Genomic DNA, 20,144 nt, shown 5'->3' with positions numbered 1-20,144 from the left:
AAAAGGAGCCAAAGTCAGCCGGAAGTCAATAGCCAATAGACAATAGGTGCAGGAGTAGGAGTAGGCCATTCGGCCCTTCGAGCCAGCACCGCCATTCAATGTGATCATGGCTGATCATCCCCAATCAGTACCCCATTCCTGCCTTCTCCCCATATCCCCTGACTCCGCTATTTTTAAGAGCCCTATCTAGCTCTCTCTTGAAAGCATCCAGAGAACCTGCCTCCACCGCCCTCTGAGGCAGATAATTCCACAGACTCACAACTCTCTGTGAGAAAAAGTGTTTCCTCGTCTCCGTTCTAAATGGCTTACTCCTTATTCTTAAAATGTGGCCCCTGGTGCTGGACTCCCCCAACATCAGGAACATGTTTCCTGCCTCCAGCGTGTCTAAACCCTTAACAATCTTATATGTTTCAATGAGATCCCCTCTCATCCTTCTAAACTCCAGAGTGTACAAGCCCAGCTGCTCCATTCTCTAAGTCAGTGACAGGTAGAATCCCTTGCCAGGGATTGACCTCGGAGCTCCAACCGTGGGTGCTTGTGGACTTCAACATCACGAAGCCCGTGGTCTCTGGTCAGAGACCAACATTGGGGACTCCAAGCCGCGGGAGTTTCGATCGCCCCGACGGAGGCTTCGACCGCCGGCTGTGGAAGCTGCGATCCCCCCGACGAATGTTTCGACCGCCTCGACCGCGGGAGAATAATGGGCCTGTCCCACTTTGCCAATTATTTAGGCAACTACCGGCGACTGCCGACAACATTTCAACATGTTGAAAAATGTTTGGCGACAGTGGCGACAATTTGGGCTGTCGTAGGTTGTCACCAGGTTAACGTAGGTTGTCGCCGGTGATGACTTCTGTGAATTCCATTATCCAAGTCGCTGGCAGTCGCCTAAAAAAACACCTAAGTGGGACAGCCCCATAAGAGGAAGAAGATTGTGGTGATAAATCAGCATACAGGAGAGAGATAGAAGGCCTGGTTTAGTGATGCCTTTCTCTTCATCTTTGTACCTGTACCTGTGATTGTCCACATGACAATAACTTCAACTTGACTTGATAAGAGCAATTCATCAAGTCCCAACCACGACTCTCTTCCCACAGTCCTGCAACGTCTCATTAAGTTTCCACAGACATTTTCTCAATTTTTCCAGGGGAAAACCACTACATCATTCCAAGTTGCTGCTTTTTCTGTGTTTGATTCATCAGTTAAACAACTAATTGGTTGCTATTTTGGTGCCTCTAAGTTAATAATAAATATTTTCTGGCAATGATAATATTGTTGTCTTCTAGACAGCTGGCACACTATACTGGGAATCTCTGGCAGCATACCAAAATGGTGTCATTAAACTAGAAAGGGTGCAGAAAATGATTTACGAGGATGTTATTGAGTCTGCAAGGTTTGAGCTACAAGGAGAGGCTGGATAGCCTGCGATCTTTTTTCCCTGGAGCATAGTATATAAAGTCATGAGGGACATACACATGGTGAATAGGTAGTCTTTTCCCCAGAGTGGTGGAGTCCAAAACTGAGGGCATGTGGTTAAGGTGCGAAGGTAACGATTTAAGTTAGCTTAGAGGCAACTTGTTGGTGCATGTATGGAATGAGTTGCCAGAGGAAGTGGTAGAGAGATGGGTACAATGATGGCATTTAAAAGACAGTTGGACAGGTACAAGAAAAGGAAAGGTTTGGATGTGTAAGAAAGAACTGCAGCTGCTGGTATAAATCAAAGGTAGACACAAAATGCTGGAGTAACTCAGCGGGTGAAGCAGCATCTCTGGAGAGAAGGAATGGGCGACGTTTCGGGTCTGAAGAAGGGTCTTGACCCGAAATATCGCCCATTCCTTCTCTCCAGGAAAGGTTTGAAGGTGCATGCAAGTGGGACTCACTCTGTTAGGCAACCTAGTCAGCATGGACAGGCTAGGCTGAAAGCTCTCTGTCTCTGTGGTGTGGTTTTATTTGCATAGTGAAGCAGTAAGGATCATCCTGGAGTGTTAAAGTTCAGCTCATGTCATAGAGTGCAGTTGGAAGTTGCTGCTCCATCTCCACTGTGATGCACCACTGCCGGATAAAATCCAGGGCGAAATCATTTGTTTTACTGTCATATTGTGCACAGGAGAGTCGTCACATTGCTCACATCCCAACCGTATCATGTCACGCACGTGATTAATCAAGTGACCGACCAAATTGGACAACTCTTACTGAGGCCGTCACATTTCCCCCCACCCCCATACCCGAGTCTCACCTGAACATGGCGTTCAAAACTCTGTATCGATATGAAGGAATTTCTGCAGAGAAGGGTGACATTCTGCATTTTTGACATTAAAGCAGGTATCAAATAGTTAACATATGAAACATGAGGGTCATGCCACAGATAACATATGAAACATGAGGGTTATGCCATTAGGATGGCAAAGCTAACCTTGCTGAAAACAACAGGCTGGCTCTTGCTGTCAGTTCTCACTGGGAACCACTGGCATTGAGCCACCTAAACAATGCATGTCCAGGACTTGCCTAGGATTCTACCTTACTGCCAAATCCAACTCCCAAGACATACTGACAATAGACAAAAGGTTAAATCCATTTGTTCACTCTCGTTCTGGAATACCGAAGGAGATGAGTCTTGCTGGGATTACGCTGGAGATCTTCTCTCCAATCGTACACCAGGAGATATTACCTTTCAACCAGTTAGTCTAGTGGGGAAACTGCTAGAGTCAGTTATTAAAGATGGGATAGCAGCACATTTGGAAAGTGGTGAAATCATTGGACAAAGTCAGCATGGATTTACAAAAGGTAAATCATGTCTGACGAATCTTATAGAATTTTTCGAGGATGTAACTAGTAGCGTGGATAGGGGAGAACCAGTTGATGTGGTGTATCTGGACTTCCAGAAGGCTTTCGACAAGGTCCCACATAAGAGATTAGTATACAAACTTAAAGCACACGGCATTGGGGGTTCAGTATTGATGTGGATAGAGAACTGGCTGGCAAACAGGAATCAAAGAGTAGGAGTAAACGGGTCCTTTTCACAATGGCGGGCAGTGACTAGTGGGGTACCGCAAGGCTCAGTGCTGGGACCCCAGCTATTTACAATATATATTAATGATCTGGATGAGGGAATTGAAGGCAATATCTCCAAGTTTGCGGATGACACTAAGCTGGGGGGCAGTGTTAGCTGTGAGGAGGATGCTAGGAGACTGCAAGGTGACTTGGATAGGCTGGGTGAGTGGGCAAATGTTTGGCAGATGCAGTATAATGTGGATAAATGTGAGGTTATCCATTTTGGTGGCAAAAACAGGAAAGCAGACTGTTATCTAAATGGTGGCCGATTAGGAAAAGGTGAGATGCAGCGAGACCCGAGTGTCATGGTACACCAGTCATTGAAAGTAGGCATGCAGGTGCAGCAGGCAGTGAAGAAAGCGAATGGTATGTTAGCTTTCATAGCAAAAGAATTTGAATATAGGAGCAGGGAGGTTCTACTGCAGTTGTACAGGGTCTTGGTGAGACCACACCTGGAGTATTGCGTACAGTTTTGGTCTCCAAATCTGCGGAAGGACATTAATGCCATAGAGGGAGTGCAGAGAAGGTTCACCAGACTGATTCCTGGGATGTCAGGACTGTCTTATGAAGAAAGACTGGATAGACTTGGTTTATACTCTCTAGAATTTAGGAGATTGAGAGGGGATCTTATAGAAACTTACAAAATTCTTAAGGGGTTGGACAGGCTAGATGCAGGAAGATTGTTCCCGATGTTGGGGAAGTCCAGGACAAGGGGTCACAGCTTAAGGATAAGGGGGAAATCCTTTAAAACCGAGATGAGAAAAACTTTTTTCACACAGAGAGTGGTGAATCTGGAACTCTCTGCCACAGAGGGTAGTTGAGGCCAATTCATTGACTATATTTAAGAGGGAGTTAGATGTGGCCCTTGCGGCTAAGGGGATCAGAGGGTATGGAGAGAAGGCGGGTACGGGATACTGAGTTGGATGATCAGCCATGATCATATTGAATGGCGGTGCAGGCTCGAAGGGCCGAATGGCCTACTCCTGCACCTAATTTCTATGTTTCTATGTTAACCCCTTTCATTTCTCCAACAGTAATATTTTACAAGTGTTAATTTCTTTCAGATTATCATTCATTCTAGGGTTGCTCCCATTCCTTCTTGGAGATGTTTTGCAAGTTCTTCCACGTTGACAGATGTAGAATTCCTTAATTTCTTCACCAATTCCATTGACCCCAATATATTTTGTTTGGCTGGCAACCGGAAGGTAGCCGGTTCGAATCCCGCTTGGAATGCATACTGTCGTTGTGTCCTTGGGCAAGACACTTCACCCACCTTTGCCTGTGTGTGAATGATTGGTGGTGGTCGGAGGGGCCGCAGGCGCAGATTGGCAGCCACGCTTCCGTCAGTCTGCCCCAGGGCAGCTGTGGCTACAGAAGTAGCTTACCACCACCGAGTGTGACTGAGGAGTGAATGAATAATGTGATGTAAAGTGCCTTGAGTATTAGAAAGGCGCTATATAAATCCCATCCATTATTATTATTATTAATATTCGTTAATATTGTCCTTTGTACATATTAAAAAGGAGCTGTCGGTCTGCTTTGATGCTCTTCTCGAAATTATTCTCACTTGCTACTTAGAACATAGAAAATAGAAAAGTACCACACTGAAACAGACCCTTTGGCCCACAATGTCTGTGCCAAACATGAAGGTCAATTAAACTAATGTCATCTGCCTGCACATGATCCTTATGCCTTGCATTCCCTACATAGCCATGTGCCTATCTAAAAGGCTCTTAAACGACACTATTCTCCATCACCATCCCTGGCAGCTCGTTGCAGCACCCACTGTGTAAAATACTCGCCCTGCACATCTCCTTTAAACTTTGCTATCGTTGCCTGAAACTTCCTCTTTATTAATTTATTGGTCTTCTTTTGCTAAATGAAGTTCACAGGTTTACTGCTTCATTTGACAACATTATTAGCCATTTCCTTCGAAATAGTACTGTCTCTAACTCCTCTTGATTGGCAGAACTGAACCACTCTCCTGTTGATTTTGTTTTTGCCTAGAAATGATTGAAGCTGATGTCCTGGGTTTGTTGTAACGCATCGCATTAAGCAGCAGCAGCAGCACCCCTGTCACGGCCAGAAGCAGCTGCCTGGAAGTGACTGTTGCTGGACTGACCATCACAGAACCTTGTGGGTTTGGTCTGATTTCTTCTACATTCATTTCTGTGACAAGACCTTATACAGGCAGTAGGATTCTCCATTTGGTACATGGAAACTTTAACAACTAACTGGAAGTCTGCAAAAATGTTTAAAAAACATGATTCCAGGTCAGATATTTCTCAGATTTCACAAGAAGGTGTCTCAAGCTCTATAGCAAGATGCCCCATAGCAAGAGAAATATGTTTATCCAGAAATCAGGAAGCACAATCAATATTTGCAAAGTTTCTTAGAAACTGAGAAACTTGCATAAGATAGAACTCTGCCTGAACATGTCAAAGGTAACCGGCATCCGATTCTCCTGACTTGTCCTGTTAGTCACCCCTCACATCTCCCTCTGCAGCTTCCTCTTCTTTCACTATTCTGAGAATTCACTAAAGCTCACACAACACCCTTCTCTATGCTTCTAAACACTCCACTTGCACCAATCTACTGGTCTATGTATGCATTCCCTGTCTCTATCTCACATCTGTCACATGTCAGACATCACTATTTAAATATCACACTTAACAGATCATACTTTGTGTCAAAGGTATAAAAATAGAACAATAGTCATTTCCTGCTGCGTTCATAACTTGTCCTCTTTCCAAAGGCTGAAGAATAGATTTAAATCAGCTGCGTATCTGCCAAAATGTCCTCAAATAATTCTTTGCTGACTGGCTTCAGGCTCATGAGTATTCAAACTACTTTGGTGACAAGGAATATTTGCACAGTGGCATTTTCAGTGACTTTCTAAATAAAATTGGCAACTATGCTCTCATACCCCTTGAGTGATGGTGAACAGATGCCAACTTCTCTATTAAAGGTATGTCTGTCCAATATAATGCATTATTGGTAGGTGACATTATAGAGGTGCACAAATAGTAACATGAATTGACAGGGATTATCAGATAATTAGATCAAACTAAAATCAAACTAACTTTTTTCAGTTTGGTTTGAAAATTACATCAAACTAAAATGACAATGAGACAAGAGACTAAAGATGAGATGCCATAGAGGGCTATGGGCCAAGTGTTGGGATTGGTATAGATAGGTACTTAAGGGGTTGGACAGGCTAGATGCAGGAAGATTGCTCCCGATGTTGGGGAAGTCCAGGACAAGGGGTCACAGCTTAAGGATAAGGGGGAAATCCTTTAAAACCGAGATGAGAAGAACTTTTTTCACACAGAGAGTGGTGAATCTCTGGAACTCTCTGCCACAGAGGGTAGTCGAGGCCAGTTCATTGGCTATATTTAAGAGGGAGTTAGATGTGGCCCTTGTGGCTAAGGGGATCAGAGGGTATGGAGAGAAGGCAGGTACGGGATACTGAGTTGGATGATCAGCCATGATCATATTGAATGGCGGTGCAGGCTCGAAGGGCCGAATGGCCTACTCCTGCACCTAATTTCTATGTTTCTATGTTTCTATGGTCAGCTCAGACTTGATTGCCAAAGGGTATGATTCTGTGCTGCATTGACAGTATGAGGTTTTTTTTCATCAGTAAAGGCTAAATTAAAACTGCTTTCAGAAGATATTTCACACGAGATATGGATTGGACTCCCATTCACAGTCATCAGTCAAAAAGTCAAGCTTTATTTTCAAAGCAAAGAGGAGCCACAACAGGAATATGTCTTTCTGAATAGATTAGCTGAAATGGACTGATGGCACTTTTCCTCACCGGTCTTCTGACCCAGACATAATAAACATAAACCCGGCCTCGGTTCAACATTAATCAATGAGGCAAGGAATCTGCTAGTGAGATTCAAAGCCTAGAATGACAGTGTGTAACTAACTCTCAACGAGTATGTTATCTAAGCTTTGTGTCCTAGTTGGAGGCAGTGCTACCTTCCTCACAATGGGCACCTTAGTACCTTGTCTCCGTACAAACTAGCTGAGACAACGACCGCTATCTGACTAATTATCAATCATTATTTTCTGGCTGAAGGCAACACAATAACCACATGGCTGTTTGTCTACCAGAAATAGAAAGGTAATGTAATTGTAGAAACAAACAACTGCAGAGGTTGGTTTATACCAAAGATAGCCACAAAGTGCTGGAGTGACTCAACAGGCCAGTCAGCTTCTCTGGAGAAAAAGGCCATTTTGGGTCAGGATTCCCTGCTTGAGGTCATTTGTGGCAGGCCCTGATTGGTCTTGGTCTTTTTTTTCACCTCCAGCTCTTCACCTCCCCCCTCCCTCCCTACCTTCAGTTTGAAAAAGGGTCCCGACAAAACATCACCCATCCTTTCTCTCCAGAGATGCTGCTGCCTGACCTGCTGAGTTAACTCCATTTCTGATGGGATTGTGTCCCCGGGGTGTCAGATGATCCTGTGTTGATCCATCTTCAATCTTTGAGAAATAATTGCTATTTTTCAAACAAAGTCAGTAGTTTGCATTAGACTTCGCACACTGCGAGTCCTTTGGATCTTCGCCTGCAACAAGCACTGCGCTTAAATTAATCTGGAGACACAAAGAACTGTAGATGCTGGAGGGTCAGGCAGCATCTGTGGGAAATGTACACACGTCCTCAGTCCATTCTCTCCTCAGATGCTGCCTTAACCACTGAGTTCCACCAGCACGTAAATCAATCTAATCACTTCTTCATTATTATTGTTTTATTAACTTTGTGCAACTTCAAACAATGAGAGTAATGGAGCTGCAGAGCGTATTTCCTGCAATGCAATGTTACCTATATAGGCCATAAACACAATGTGTCTTCTGTTGAATTTTACAGAATGAACTATTTGTTGACAGCCTCGGACAATCAATGTCCCCCCCCAAAAAAAAGAATAACAGAGCAACACACACTGAGTGTGCTCCACCCTTCTGCATGTTGCATGACCTTCAATGCAACATATCCCACACTCTCATGCAGCAAACTGTGTTAAAACGGGAACGAAACCAAACCGCACCATGATGAAACAGCCTTAACCAAACATATAAAGGCGTTAACATGTTGCTTTCGTTCTCTCTTAGAGTCAGATTCTCTGCCATAAAAATGAAATTAAAATGCTGATACACTTGAACGTTACGATTTAAAGTTGCCGCATGTATGACAGCGCGGGATATATTTTTATAGGTAGACTAGACACAAAATGTTGGAGTAACTCAGCGGGACAGGCAGCATTTCTGGAGAGAAAGAATGGGTCGAGACCTTTCCCCAGGGATGCTGCCTGTCCCGCTGTGTTACTGCAACATTTTGTGTTTATCTTCGGTGTCAACCAGTATCTGCATATATTTTTTTTATGGTCCCGTTATTTCCGATAAGCAGGGAATAGGATGGTGGAATGTAAAACAAAGCGGGCAGGAAACTTACCAGTGTGTGATCGGACGCTCTGAAGACGAAGCAAACACTGGGGTCGGCAGTCCTGGTGCTGTTCAGGTAGGTGAAGTAGTTGGGTTCAGCGCGGTACTGCCGCGGCCAGTGGACTTGCTGTGCCCGGTGTATGAAGACGGGTGTGTGGGAACCGTGCTCGGCGCAGCGTAGCCAGCCCGGGCTCACCTGCAAGGCCACCCTGCGGCTGCCAGCCCCGCGGCCGCTCTGTCGCCGCACCTCGGCCACCAGCCAGGGCAGCATGGGCGCCGTAGTGAGGCGGTGCACCTCCACCGAGCCCACCAGCTGCAGGCTGAAGCGATGACACTTGGAGCCGGCCTCGCCGGGGCTCAGCCCGCCGTCGCCGTCGCCGCCACTCTTCCTGTTCATCCTCTCTTGCTGCCGCCCGCCGGCTCAGCGGGACGCCGGCTCCCCCCGGCGCTGCGCTGCCCCCGCCGCCGCCTCCTCCTCCACGGCCATCGCAGCCAGCCCGGGCTCACTGAGGCTCCGCTCCACATCCGCCCACATCGTGCTGCAGCTCACCTTGCAAGTGGACCACGGGAAACTCAGCGCCGGGGAGGCGTCACCGCCGAGTGTCTCACCCCGGGGTTGAAACGTTCAGCGGCATTTCCTTTGGTGGCCCGGCTGCTGTACTTTCTGTATGTCACTGGAAAGACTCAGCAAGCCCGGCAGCAACCCAATGCAGTACCTCCCCGCAAAGTCCAGCCTTCTCCCCGTTTTAAATAATCTAAAAACTTATGGAGTTGTGTTCACTATAACCAAAATTTTCTTCCACTGTTATGTCACCTGGTCAAGATCGTTTCTGAGTGGAGATGTGACAGTCTCCCTGTGACTTAACTCCTCAATCTATCCCCCCCCTCACGGTCACATCTAAACTGGAGGGGAACAAATATCCTGGGAGGGAGATTTGCTAGCGCTACTCTTGAGGCAGAAGAGAAGTTGGGGGGCAGGTATTATAGTCAAATAAAGCAAATTTAGTGTCTGAAGAAGGGTTTCGGCCCGAAACGTCGCCTATTTCCTTCGCTCCATAGATGCTGCTGCACCCGCTGAATTCCTCCAGCAATTTTGTGTACCTAGTGGACAGGACAGGCAGGAGAACAGCAAAGTGAGAGACAGGACCAATGGTTTAGACTACAGCTAGACACAAAAAGCTGGAGTAACTCAGCGGGACAGGCAACATCACTGTAGAGAAGGATTGGGTGACGTTCCGGGTTGAGACCTTTCTTCAGACTGCATTCATTTCAATACAAGAGGTTTAATAAGTAAGGCAGTCAAATTCAGGATGTGGATTTGCCTAGGGTATGTTATAGAAAATGGATGAGAGAAGGGCAAGACAGGCAGCTCAATATTACAGGATATCTGCGACCTTCCTACATATCTGCTCTAATTCGTGCTCACTGCGTGGGTGGGTTCTGGGGGGGGGGGGGGGGGGGGGGAGATACAGTCACATCAAAGTGATCACCCGTTCTTGTTTCTATGTTCATCCCAAATAGCCTCAATGGACAATCCCCCATGAATATCATCTCTAAGCACTGTTATGTCCTCCCTCAACAAAAATGGCAACCCTCCCTCCAGGACTACGAGATCAATGTTTCAGGATACAAATGTTACGGGCATGATAAGGGGGGGGGGGGGGGGGGGGGGGGGGGGGGGGGGCAGGGAATAGTGGAGGAAGGCTAGTCTTTTTGAGGAGGGAGGACTTAACAGTGTAGAACTTAGAACCAAGAAAGAGATGAACACTTCGAAAGGACTATATTATAGGTACCCCCATAATCTGCAGAAAGTGGAAAAACAGATATATAGGGGGTAGCAGTAGTGAGAGAATGCACAGGATCGGGTGAGATTTTTAATTAACTTTTCATTAGATTTTACAATGCCAAAGATCATGGAAGCTAAGGTATTGAGTTGTAAATGTCTTGGGCCATATATGAATTGCCAAAAAGAGGCTTTAAATGCACACGAAAGTGCATAAATCACCAGGAACTGACCTGAGAAATAAAAAGGGGATGATCACTTTGTTGGGACTGTATCAAATCAAATCAACCTTTATTGTCATCTTGCAAAGCAACAGTTGCACAGTGCAAAATGAGAAGACGTTTCCCAGTGAATACCGGAGCATCGCACATGAAACTTAAAACATTTCACACATAATAACACTAAAAAACAATATGATACAACCCTCCCCAATAGTCAATAGGATTAGAGAAACAAATACACTTGGAGACTGCAGACAGCTGCATGACTAATAGGGTTGTCATAGTAGGTGATTTTAACTTTCAAATCTAGACTGGGTCTGTCATAGTGCCAAGGGCTTAGATGGGGTGGAATGTCTCAAATGTGTTCAGCAAAGTTTCCTCGGGCAATATGTAGAGGCCCCTACAGGTGAGAGGGCAAAGCTTAACCAACTGTTAAGGAATTGGAAGGGCAAGTGAGTGAGGTGTAAGTGGGCAAGGCTTTTGCCACCAGTGACCACAGTTATATTAGCTTTAAAATAGTTATGAATAAGGACAGGGCTGGTCTTCAAGTTAAAATGGGCACAAGTCCAACTTTGATGGTATTAGACAGGAACTTGTAAAAGTTCATTGGAGAAGGTTGCTTGTAAGCAAATGGACGTTTGTAAAGTGGGATTATTTTATAATTGTAATAGAAAGAGTTCAAGCCATGTATGTTCTTCTTGAATTGAAGGACAAAGCAAGTGGGAGTAAGGAAGCCTGGATGACAAGTGATATTGAGGTTCTGGTCTAAAGAAAGGAGGATGGGTCAAGTTTCAGAGGCTGGGATCAAGTGTACCCCTGAATGAATGCCAGGGACTGAGAAGCATATTTAAGATGGAATTCAGGACAGCAAAAAGGAGAGGGGGGGCATGATAAGATTGAACAGATTGTATTAGTATATTAACGTATAAGGGGTAACTAGAGAATCAATTGGGTCCCTCAGAGACCAAAGTGGTAATCTGTATGTGGATGGACTAGGTTCTCTGAATATCTCTTCTGTTATTACCACAGAGAAAGACAAGACCAAGAAATTTGGGAAAGTTAATGGTGATATCAGGAGGAGTCTGTTTTATAGTTGAGGCTGAATATCTTTAAACATATGAAGGTAGATAAATCTTCCAGACTTGATCAGATATTTTCCTGGACACGTGTGGCAGAGCAAGAGAAGAAATAGTAGTAATCCTTGTTAAAATATACAAATTATTGAGATGTGTGAGGTGCCAGAAGACTGGAAGATGGCTAATATTGTGCCTTTATCTAAGTAGGGTTGCAAAGAAAAACCTAGGAACTATAGACCAGTAAGCTTACAATCTGCGATAAGTAAGTTACTGGAGAGGATTATGAGGGATAAGGTATACGTCATGCATATGGAAAGACTGGAATTGATTAGGAATAGTCATCATGGTTTTGTACATGGGAGATAGTGCCTCACTAATATAGTTGGTGCTAGCCACCAATTTGTCCACACTTCCACCCTGGCGTAGGCCCAAAGCAGGTCAAATCTGATCATCCACATGATTTAATCATTAGGTTATGGGATATGTCATTCTCTTTAATTTATTCATTTCCCAGGATATGGGTATTAATGGCAATGCCCTATCTCTGAATGTCCCTGCCATGCTTGGACATTTCAGAGGTGATTTTAAGTCAACCACATTGCCATACATCTGAAGACATGTATGGGCCAGACAGGGGGAGGCTGACCTGAAGAGCAGTCGACTGGATTTTTACAACAAACCAATGGTTGTTATTACTATTAATTTATTTTTTTTCTCATGAAATTCCAAATTATTCACTGAGTTACTAAACCAGAGTTGCCATGTTGGTATTTCAATTACATCTTTTGGATTGTTATGCCAAGGCTCTAGATTACCTGTCTAATAATGTAATCCCGACACCAATGTCACCATGTCAGCTGACACTTATGCATTTAATGCCTCACATTAATTTGGATCACTTGACACCAAATACAATTGCAGTCCTGTTCCAAAGATGAAGAAACAAGTTTGATTCCAGTGGTTAGATGAGTGTGACACCAAGACATCATTCGACCAAGATTGAGGTCAAACCAAAAAGTGAGGGAAATTACCTAATGATCGGTGAACACTCATTAAAAATGAAGAATTGTCATCTTATCCATCACCTATAACATTCACTCCTTCCACCTGACAGCCAACCAGCTGCGATATCACCTAAGTGGGCTGGCTCACTGCAACATAAAGCTTATTTTGTAGAAACAAGGAACTACACATGCTAGTTAATACCTAGAAGGGCACAAAGTGTTGGCGTAACTCAAAGGATCAGGCAGCATCCCTGCTGAACATGGATAGGTGACATTTTGGGTCAAGACCCTTCTTCAGACAAAGGTACTTTTTACTGGACCTACAAAATATGGTTCACAAGGCTGCAGAAATCTTTGGCAGGAGTTGGCATAAATTACCCATGATGACCGTAGGGATAAACCTCATTTATCTTTGGCCAGTACAACTAGCAAAAGCCAAGTGACTGGGAACACTCTCTCGTCTGACCCGTCTGACCCCCCTGACCCCCCCCCCCCCAGAAAAAACCCCAAACATGTTACCAGGATACAACTTATTATAGGTCCTCCCCGGAAACCTCGTTCCCAGGCGGCAGAAGATGCCTGCAGCCCAGCGGCAAATCCATGCTGTGCTTTCATATGTACGGACTCTACATAAATAGGGTGTCCGTAACCTGGGCATACACAGCTGGGAACAGTGTAGCTTTGGAGAAAGTAGTTGAGCGTGAGTGATCTGCTCTCCTTCCTCAATTCACGATGCCTGGCAGCACTGCAGACTTCCTCACAACAGGCACTGACTCACCTGGCACATAGTGTTTCCTTTTCAACAAACCCTCATCATCCGAAGATTGAAATCCTTTTGCAAATCATGCCTAATGTCTCGCCTTCGTTGCACTTCGTAGATCTGAGAGGGAGAACGGGCCACACACAGCAATATATTCCACCGATTCTTGCATGCACGACTGGACTGCAAATTCCTATATATATGTATCTCTTCTTTAAAAAAAAAAAAAGAGAGCGAGAGAGCGAGAGAGAGAGAGAGAGAACAGCCACTGGGAGTCAATGTTGAAGACGACAAAAAAAAAAAAAAAAGACAACCTCAAAAAGGTTGAAGGGAACTGGGATGGAGAATTAACACGACCGCGACTGGAAATCCGGGGACGGAATGGAGATATTCTACACTGAATCCGCATTTGGTTTCTCCGACGCAGAGACCAAATTGTGAGCAACACACTAAAGTGCAAGCTGCTTCCCTGGATGGAGTGTATTTGGTTGCTGGATGATGGGAAGAAGAAACATAAAAAGTGTTGCTTTCTCTACAGCTTCTAGGGTTAGCACGCTGAACTTGCGTACTTTTCAACGCTTTAGACATTAAATTAGTACATGAATAAATCAAGCTACGCTCAAAACAAAAACTGGAGGAACTTAGCAGGTCAGGTGGCATCTGTAGAGGGAGCTGGACAGACGACCTTTTGGGTTGGGACCCTTCCGGAGGCTGATGTCTTAAAATGGTCAATTGATTGCGCAATAGATACGGATAGTGTCACGATGGCAGGCTTATTGCAGAATATAAATATGTCCAAATATATTAAATGAAAATCAACGGGATAATTTATAGTTTCCAATGTGTTGACAAATCAAAGTCCAAAATGAAGATTGTTTTGAAAAATAAAACTCGTCATATTAGTTTTTTCAACATGTTGTACGATGACATAAGCCAACAGCGAGCTACATCTTCTGACAGTCGAGAGAATGAACGAAGAACCAATTTAACCAAAAACTCTGGCTTTATGGGCGAAAATATATTCAGGAGTTTCCAAAAACATGTTCTAATTGCAGAACTTTAAGCGTTTATTAAATGAATACTTGGTTATTTCGACGTTTTGGGTTGTCATTGGTCTTACAGCAGCTTTCTAAATGATTGTACAGCAGTTAAAATCACTACACACACAATGCACTTTGGAAAAAAGTAGCATAGTTCTCATGCGCAATGTGCACTGACATGGCCGAGCTTACAGCAATGACATTAGTCCATGTCAAGCAGGTGTTACATACCACTGCGGCAATATGCTGCTGTGAATCAAGACCTGGCCTGTTCTGCAGTATGGGCTTCTTCAGCATTTGCTGAAGTTCCCATCCCTCCCTGAGACTTCATTGAGTGTCAGGCAGTGAAGCAATCTTTATAGCCAGCGCTGTTCTCTTTAGGAGACCACCTGTTTAGAAGACTCTGAAGATGCTTGCCCATCTGACATGACACCGCTACTCATAGTAATCTACCGCTACTTGAAGCTGTAGATCCCAACTGCTTTTTCTGTGATAAGGGATTACACTGCTGTAAGCAAAGCCAAAATAGGTCTGCGATTCTCTGCCGATGACAGTCAACACCCTACTATGTCAGATTACTGCTGCCCCTGCACTCTCCGCAACATGGCAAACAACATGACTAACTCCCCGAGCAGCCTTTTAACATGTTTTTTCCACAATATAATGGATTGTCTTAGCTCATGTTCACAAGGAAAATAGGGCACAACTATGTTTGTTTTGCATCTTTTAATGTTCACTGCAGATTACATTTTCGAAGAACATCTTGTAACTTCCTGACAATTGTCAAAGCCAAAGACAGCACTGCAGCAGACCTTAATGTTATAATCCCACATTTCTTAGCATGTTAATTATGTGTAAATGTTTATTAATCTGCTGATAATTTATTAAGATCTCTATTGCATTTGTCCAGTTACATGTATGACAGCCTGCTAGATAAGTAATGCTAAAAATTGCAGCGGATTTGATAATATGCTGATTTCCAATTTCTTCGAAAGGTAAACAACATACCTGGAAACAAAGGGTTTTCACTGAACATGAACACTTGTATGCAAATCAATGTCTATAGTTATTCTATAATGATACAAAAATGTTCTATTTTGGTCAAATGAACACGACAGAGTTTGTGCCTTTAAGTCCCGAAGTAAAGCTGCAACTCATAACAGCACCAACACGAATTGTTAAAACGAGACTCCCATAATATGTAAGGTTCTAAGGAGTGAAACTTGACCATAAGGCAACAAGAGCTAAATATACTGTAATATGCCCAAAGCATTTTGATCTGCAAGCAATGGAATTCTTTGTCATATTTTGAACGCATTCACCTGTTAAATTAAGCTCCAGTCAAAGACATACTGCACCCAATTCAGCCGAGGTGTTTAATTAGTCCATTAAATTCTGAGTAACCTCACAAATCACGTGACCTACATTTCAAATTACAACTTTTGAAATATCAAGTAGTAATGAAAAGGTTTATTGTTGAAAACTGCTCATCTTTTTTGACTAGTTTTCCCACATTTCTGATGTGGGAGACCAATATCACTCCTTTTTTAAAATACCTCTTCAAAATAATTTGTATACCATCGTAGACAAATGCTTATTTTAGCAACACAGACCCAATGCAAAAACTCAAATAGATATCCTAACGAATGTTATCAGCCACAGTATAAATGGTCCCAGTTTCACCACACTTCGTTAACACAATAAAGATATTCCCATTATATATTCATACTAATTATGCTCAAATTAATACATACAACCCAGAATAGCATAAAATGCATTAGGCATTACTGAAGTGCAAGAAAGCAAAAATAATGGTCCCATAGTTTGGCTACAGAAGTTCTTTCATACCTGCCTGAAATCAAACCAAATCCCATGGTTACAAACATCCAATATGTGACACCCCTACATATGAATGAGTTCCCGTTATATCCAAATGAAAATCTGACGCATTCGGATATATTAATACCTATGAATGGCAGAATTAGTTTCCTGTCTCTCTCCACTTTTAGTAATTGTTTTTTTTTAAATCAGTGTTGTGCCTTTGATGCCTCTCATTACAATACGGATAGGATTTCATTGCATTTACAATAGTGATTATATATGTATACAATAGCCATCAAAAATGTTTAATTTCCATGCTATCCAAAAGAGATTATTGCATCCTTTGCCTCGTTTAATTAATCCAGTGTAATGAACTAATAGGGAAACTGATCAGGACACTAATCAGAAACTGGTCATATTCAAAATGTGATCATACCGCAGAGTGGTGGTTTTTCTCTCCTGTTCTCCCTTCAACTCTTTCCCTCACAGCTACCTCCAAGGTTTGCGAGCTGCTCTTAAGTTCTCAGCTATGAAAAAGGCAGGTGCAGAGGGAAATCAGTCCCCGCATATCTCCGGCATAAATGTACATTGTAGAAGGTACAAAAGTGAGACATACATTCTCCTGTAGGATGTTAGTTACATTGTCAAATATTAAACTACTTAAACTTCAATACTGTAGAGGCAGGTAAAAGTGTTTTGTTAAAATTGACAGTGACAAGTGTATCTTATAGAAATTATTTCAGTTGGATTGAGATGTCAAGCCGTTTTTCTCTGGCTGGAAGAAGTATTCCACTAATGCATTGACCAAGTCATTGAGCTCCTCCTTCAACTTTTCTGGGTCACTGGAAAGAAAGGAGAGAGTAAGTATATGTGTTCTATTAAAAGGAACTTAACTTCTATCTGAAGAAAACTAATCCGATGCATTTATAAATACTTACTTGGCGATGTGCTATGCATAGCACAGAAAAGGGGCATTTAATCCATTAATTCCATGCCAGTATTTATACTTCATTCAAATCTTCTCCCACTTTTTAAAAATCTAAACCTATCATAACTCCATATAATGTAACCTTTAGATACATATCCAACCACATCTTAAATTTATTTATGCTATTCATTCCAAAATGACGGATAAACCTACATCCTTGCCTCATAAATCCCTGTGACAATTGGAATTGTCCAATGGGAGAAAGCCCCGTGTCCTTGTGGAGACAATAACTGATTTACACCACTCTTCATCATCATGTTATGTTGCATTGCAATCATACTAAATAGGATAGGCTCTGACCAGGTCAGGCAACTCAAAATTGTGTGACAACTCTCCCTCTAAACTTACTGGGTTCACTGAAAATGATTATCACTCGGTGTAAAGTTTTTAAAAAGGTGAATAACATTAAACATGGTGGGAAATCTGTAGTCCTGCATGCCAGATTTACTGTACTCGCAATCATCAAAGTGATGAAGGTTTCATAAAAAATGCTAGGAGAATTATTTGCCAAACACCTGTTGACTGGATTCCCCAATTTGGGCTAAACCAGAAGAATTAAGAGTCATGAAGTTGTATCACATAGAAACAGGCCCTTTGGCCCTCCTCATCCTTCCTAACTAAATTGGCATACTTGACTATACCCATTTGCCTACATTTGGTCCATTGCCTTCTAAACTTTTCCGTTCCATTTATCTGTCCAAATGACTTTTAGAAATTGAAACAATATCCACATAGAGCTACCTCTGGCAGCTCTTTCTAGAAATAGACCACCCACCGAGTGGGAAAACTGCCCTTGAGACATCTCAAAACTCACCCCTCATTCCTATGCCCTCTGGTTTTAGAATCCTCCACCCTGAGAAAGAGTGAGTGCTCACTTTATTCATACTTCCCATGATCCTGTACACCTCTAACATTGCCTCTCACCCTCCTATGCTACAAATAAATGAATCTCAGAAGGGTGAAATGTCCCAACCCGAAACATCACCATCCCTTTACTCCAGGGATGCTGCCTGACCCACTGAGTTACTCCAGCACTTTGTGTTTATCTTTGCCTTAAACTTGTTCTTATTTATGTCATCAATTTCTTCATTGACCACAACCTCTGGTTGCCCCTTTCCAAATCAAGATGCTCGGTTTCCTCTACGTGATGTCTTTTATCCTTTCAAAAAGGAGGCTTTCACAGTTCACATTAGAAACTGCAAACGTGATGCTTTTTTATGATGATCATATCCCCATGAACAGTGATTTTCCACATTTATAGCCATCCGGTCATCTGATACAAATCGAAACAAACATCTGGCTTTGACTAGCAGCTGAAGGCAAGCTGCTCAGAACAAATCACTTTGCAGAGCAGTGACTTCATCAGCCAAAATGAGGAAATAGGAAATCCAGAAACTCAAGTTGAAATCAGTTCCTCTTTTGACATGTAATTGTTATTTTCAATATAATGATACTGCCTTCATGAACTGAAGAGAATATCAATCAATATTTCAACACTGTGTCCAATTTCTATTGAGAACTCATTGCAAAGTTAGAATATTAAGACAATTTTAAGCCAAGTGGATGTTTGGGTGTTATTGTTGGGTGTCAATCTTAGCCCATGCTGAAACCATACAAAAATAACTAATTTCAGAATTACTCAATGTTCAAACCCAACAGTACAGAGTAGGACACAAATTGCTGGACTAACTTAGGGGGTCAGGCAGAATCTCCGAAGACCATTTTGGTTCAGGACCCATCTTCAGACTGATTCCGAACAGAGAACAGAGCTTCAGCACAAAGCATCCTGCACAATAGGGCTGAGTTACAAAATGATTCACAGCTCTGAATAATATTCAATTTAAAGTAAAATCCTGCAGAAAATATCAATGGTGGTATATTTTCTCACCAAGCCCACAGTAAATGTGACACGAAATGCTGGGTGACATTTCCGGTCGAGACCCTTCTTCAGTCTGACCTCGTCCTGGAACGTCACCTATTCCTTCTCTCCAGTGATGCTGCCTTTCCCGCTGCGTTACTCCAGCATTTTGTGTCTATCTTAGGTTTAAACAAGCATCTGCAGTTCCTTCCTACCACAGTAAGTGTGAACTGACAAATGAATGCCTCCACTGTGGCTCAGTGGGAAGGTTGTTTAGGGCCTTTCCCACCAGCATGCGATTGCATGCGTCTAGCGCGACCAAACATGGTCGCTTGAGGTGTACGGCCTCGCGGGGCCGGACCCACTTCGATCGGCAGAGGCGTATGGAGTTGTGCGGGGCTGGTCCCGACATCACGCGGGGCTTCAAAAATCTTGCACTGTCCGAAAATCCCGCTCGCCAACGGCCTGTCGGCCCGAAGGCGCATTGAGGGCTTACGCAGCGTCTCGACGGGCGTACGCAGCGTCTCGACGGGCGTACGCAGCGTCTTGATGGCGTATGCCTAGCGCCGTCAAGACGAATTGGGACCGGCCCCGCGAGGCCGTACACCTCAAGCGACCACGTTTGGTCGCGCTAGACGCATGCAATCGCATGCTGGTGGGACAGGCCCTTTACTTTCAAATCCTATGATTGCAGTTACAAATCCTTCTTTAAAGGCATGAGCGCAATAATCCAAACCGACGTTCCAATGCTGTATTTGAAGAGCACTGCATTGTCATAGATGCATTTTTCAAACGAGGTGCTAAGTAGCTGCTCCAGCAGGTGGCCGTTATATATACAGCATATATTTTGTAGAGCTGATAACTTATTCCCAATGATCAGATCAACGGGACATGGTATGCTTGCTTCCTCAATCAATGTATTGAGTAGATGAATCAGGAAGTCATGTTGCAGCTTGAAAGGTCTTTGGTTCAAATGGATTTAGAATGTGCCATGCTAAACTTCCTAACCAAAAATCCCAATCAGTAAAAGTAGGTGACACAATATCCTCCACAAATCTCACCACCAACAAGGGAATGTGTCTCAGCTTCTTATA

The 20,144-nt window shown here is 43.4% G+C and overlaps 2 protein-coding genes across 12 annotated transcripts in view; both read right to left on the bottom strand.

The window, feature by feature from the left end:
• Window positions 1-9,213, bottom strand: part of tbc1d1 (TBC1 domain family member 1) — a 247,214-nt gene extending 238,001 nt beyond the window's left edge. For 2 of the 7 annotated variants that reach the window (XM_033026846.1, XM_033026822.1), the window contains exon 1: window positions 8,510-9,213. In XM_033026846.1, coding sequence (XP_032882737.1) covers window positions 8,510-8,896 — 387 coding nt within the window. In that variant the 5' untranslated portion in view covers window positions 8,897-9,213. The remainder of the gene's footprint in view (window positions 1-8,509) is intronic. The other 5 variants (XM_033026812.1, XM_033026836.1, XM_033026830.1 and 2 more) reach the window with 4 other exon arrangements.
• Window positions 9,214-15,094: 5,881 nt separating this feature from the next.
• Window positions 15,095-20,144, bottom strand: part of pgm2 (phosphoglucomutase 2) — a 45,673-nt gene continuing 40,623 nt past the window's right edge. For all 5 annotated transcript variants that reach the window (XM_033026784.1, XM_033026765.1, XM_033026793.1 and 2 more), the window contains one exon: window positions 15,095-17,046. In XM_033026784.1, the coding sequence (XP_032882675.1) occupies window positions 16,944-17,046 (103 nt within the window). In that variant the 3' untranslated portion in view covers window positions 15,095-16,943. The remainder of the gene's footprint in view (window positions 17,047-20,144) is intronic.

This window comes from Amblyraja radiata, chromosome 1 (genome assembly GCF_010909765.2).
Source record: "Amblyraja radiata isolate CabotCenter1 chromosome 1, sAmbRad1.1.pri, whole genome shotgun sequence".
In the NCBI taxonomy this organism is placed as follows: domain Eukaryota; kingdom Metazoa; phylum Chordata; class Chondrichthyes; order Rajiformes; family Rajidae; genus Amblyraja; species Amblyraja radiata.
This window is presented reverse-complemented; position numbering and strand designations above follow the sequence as displayed.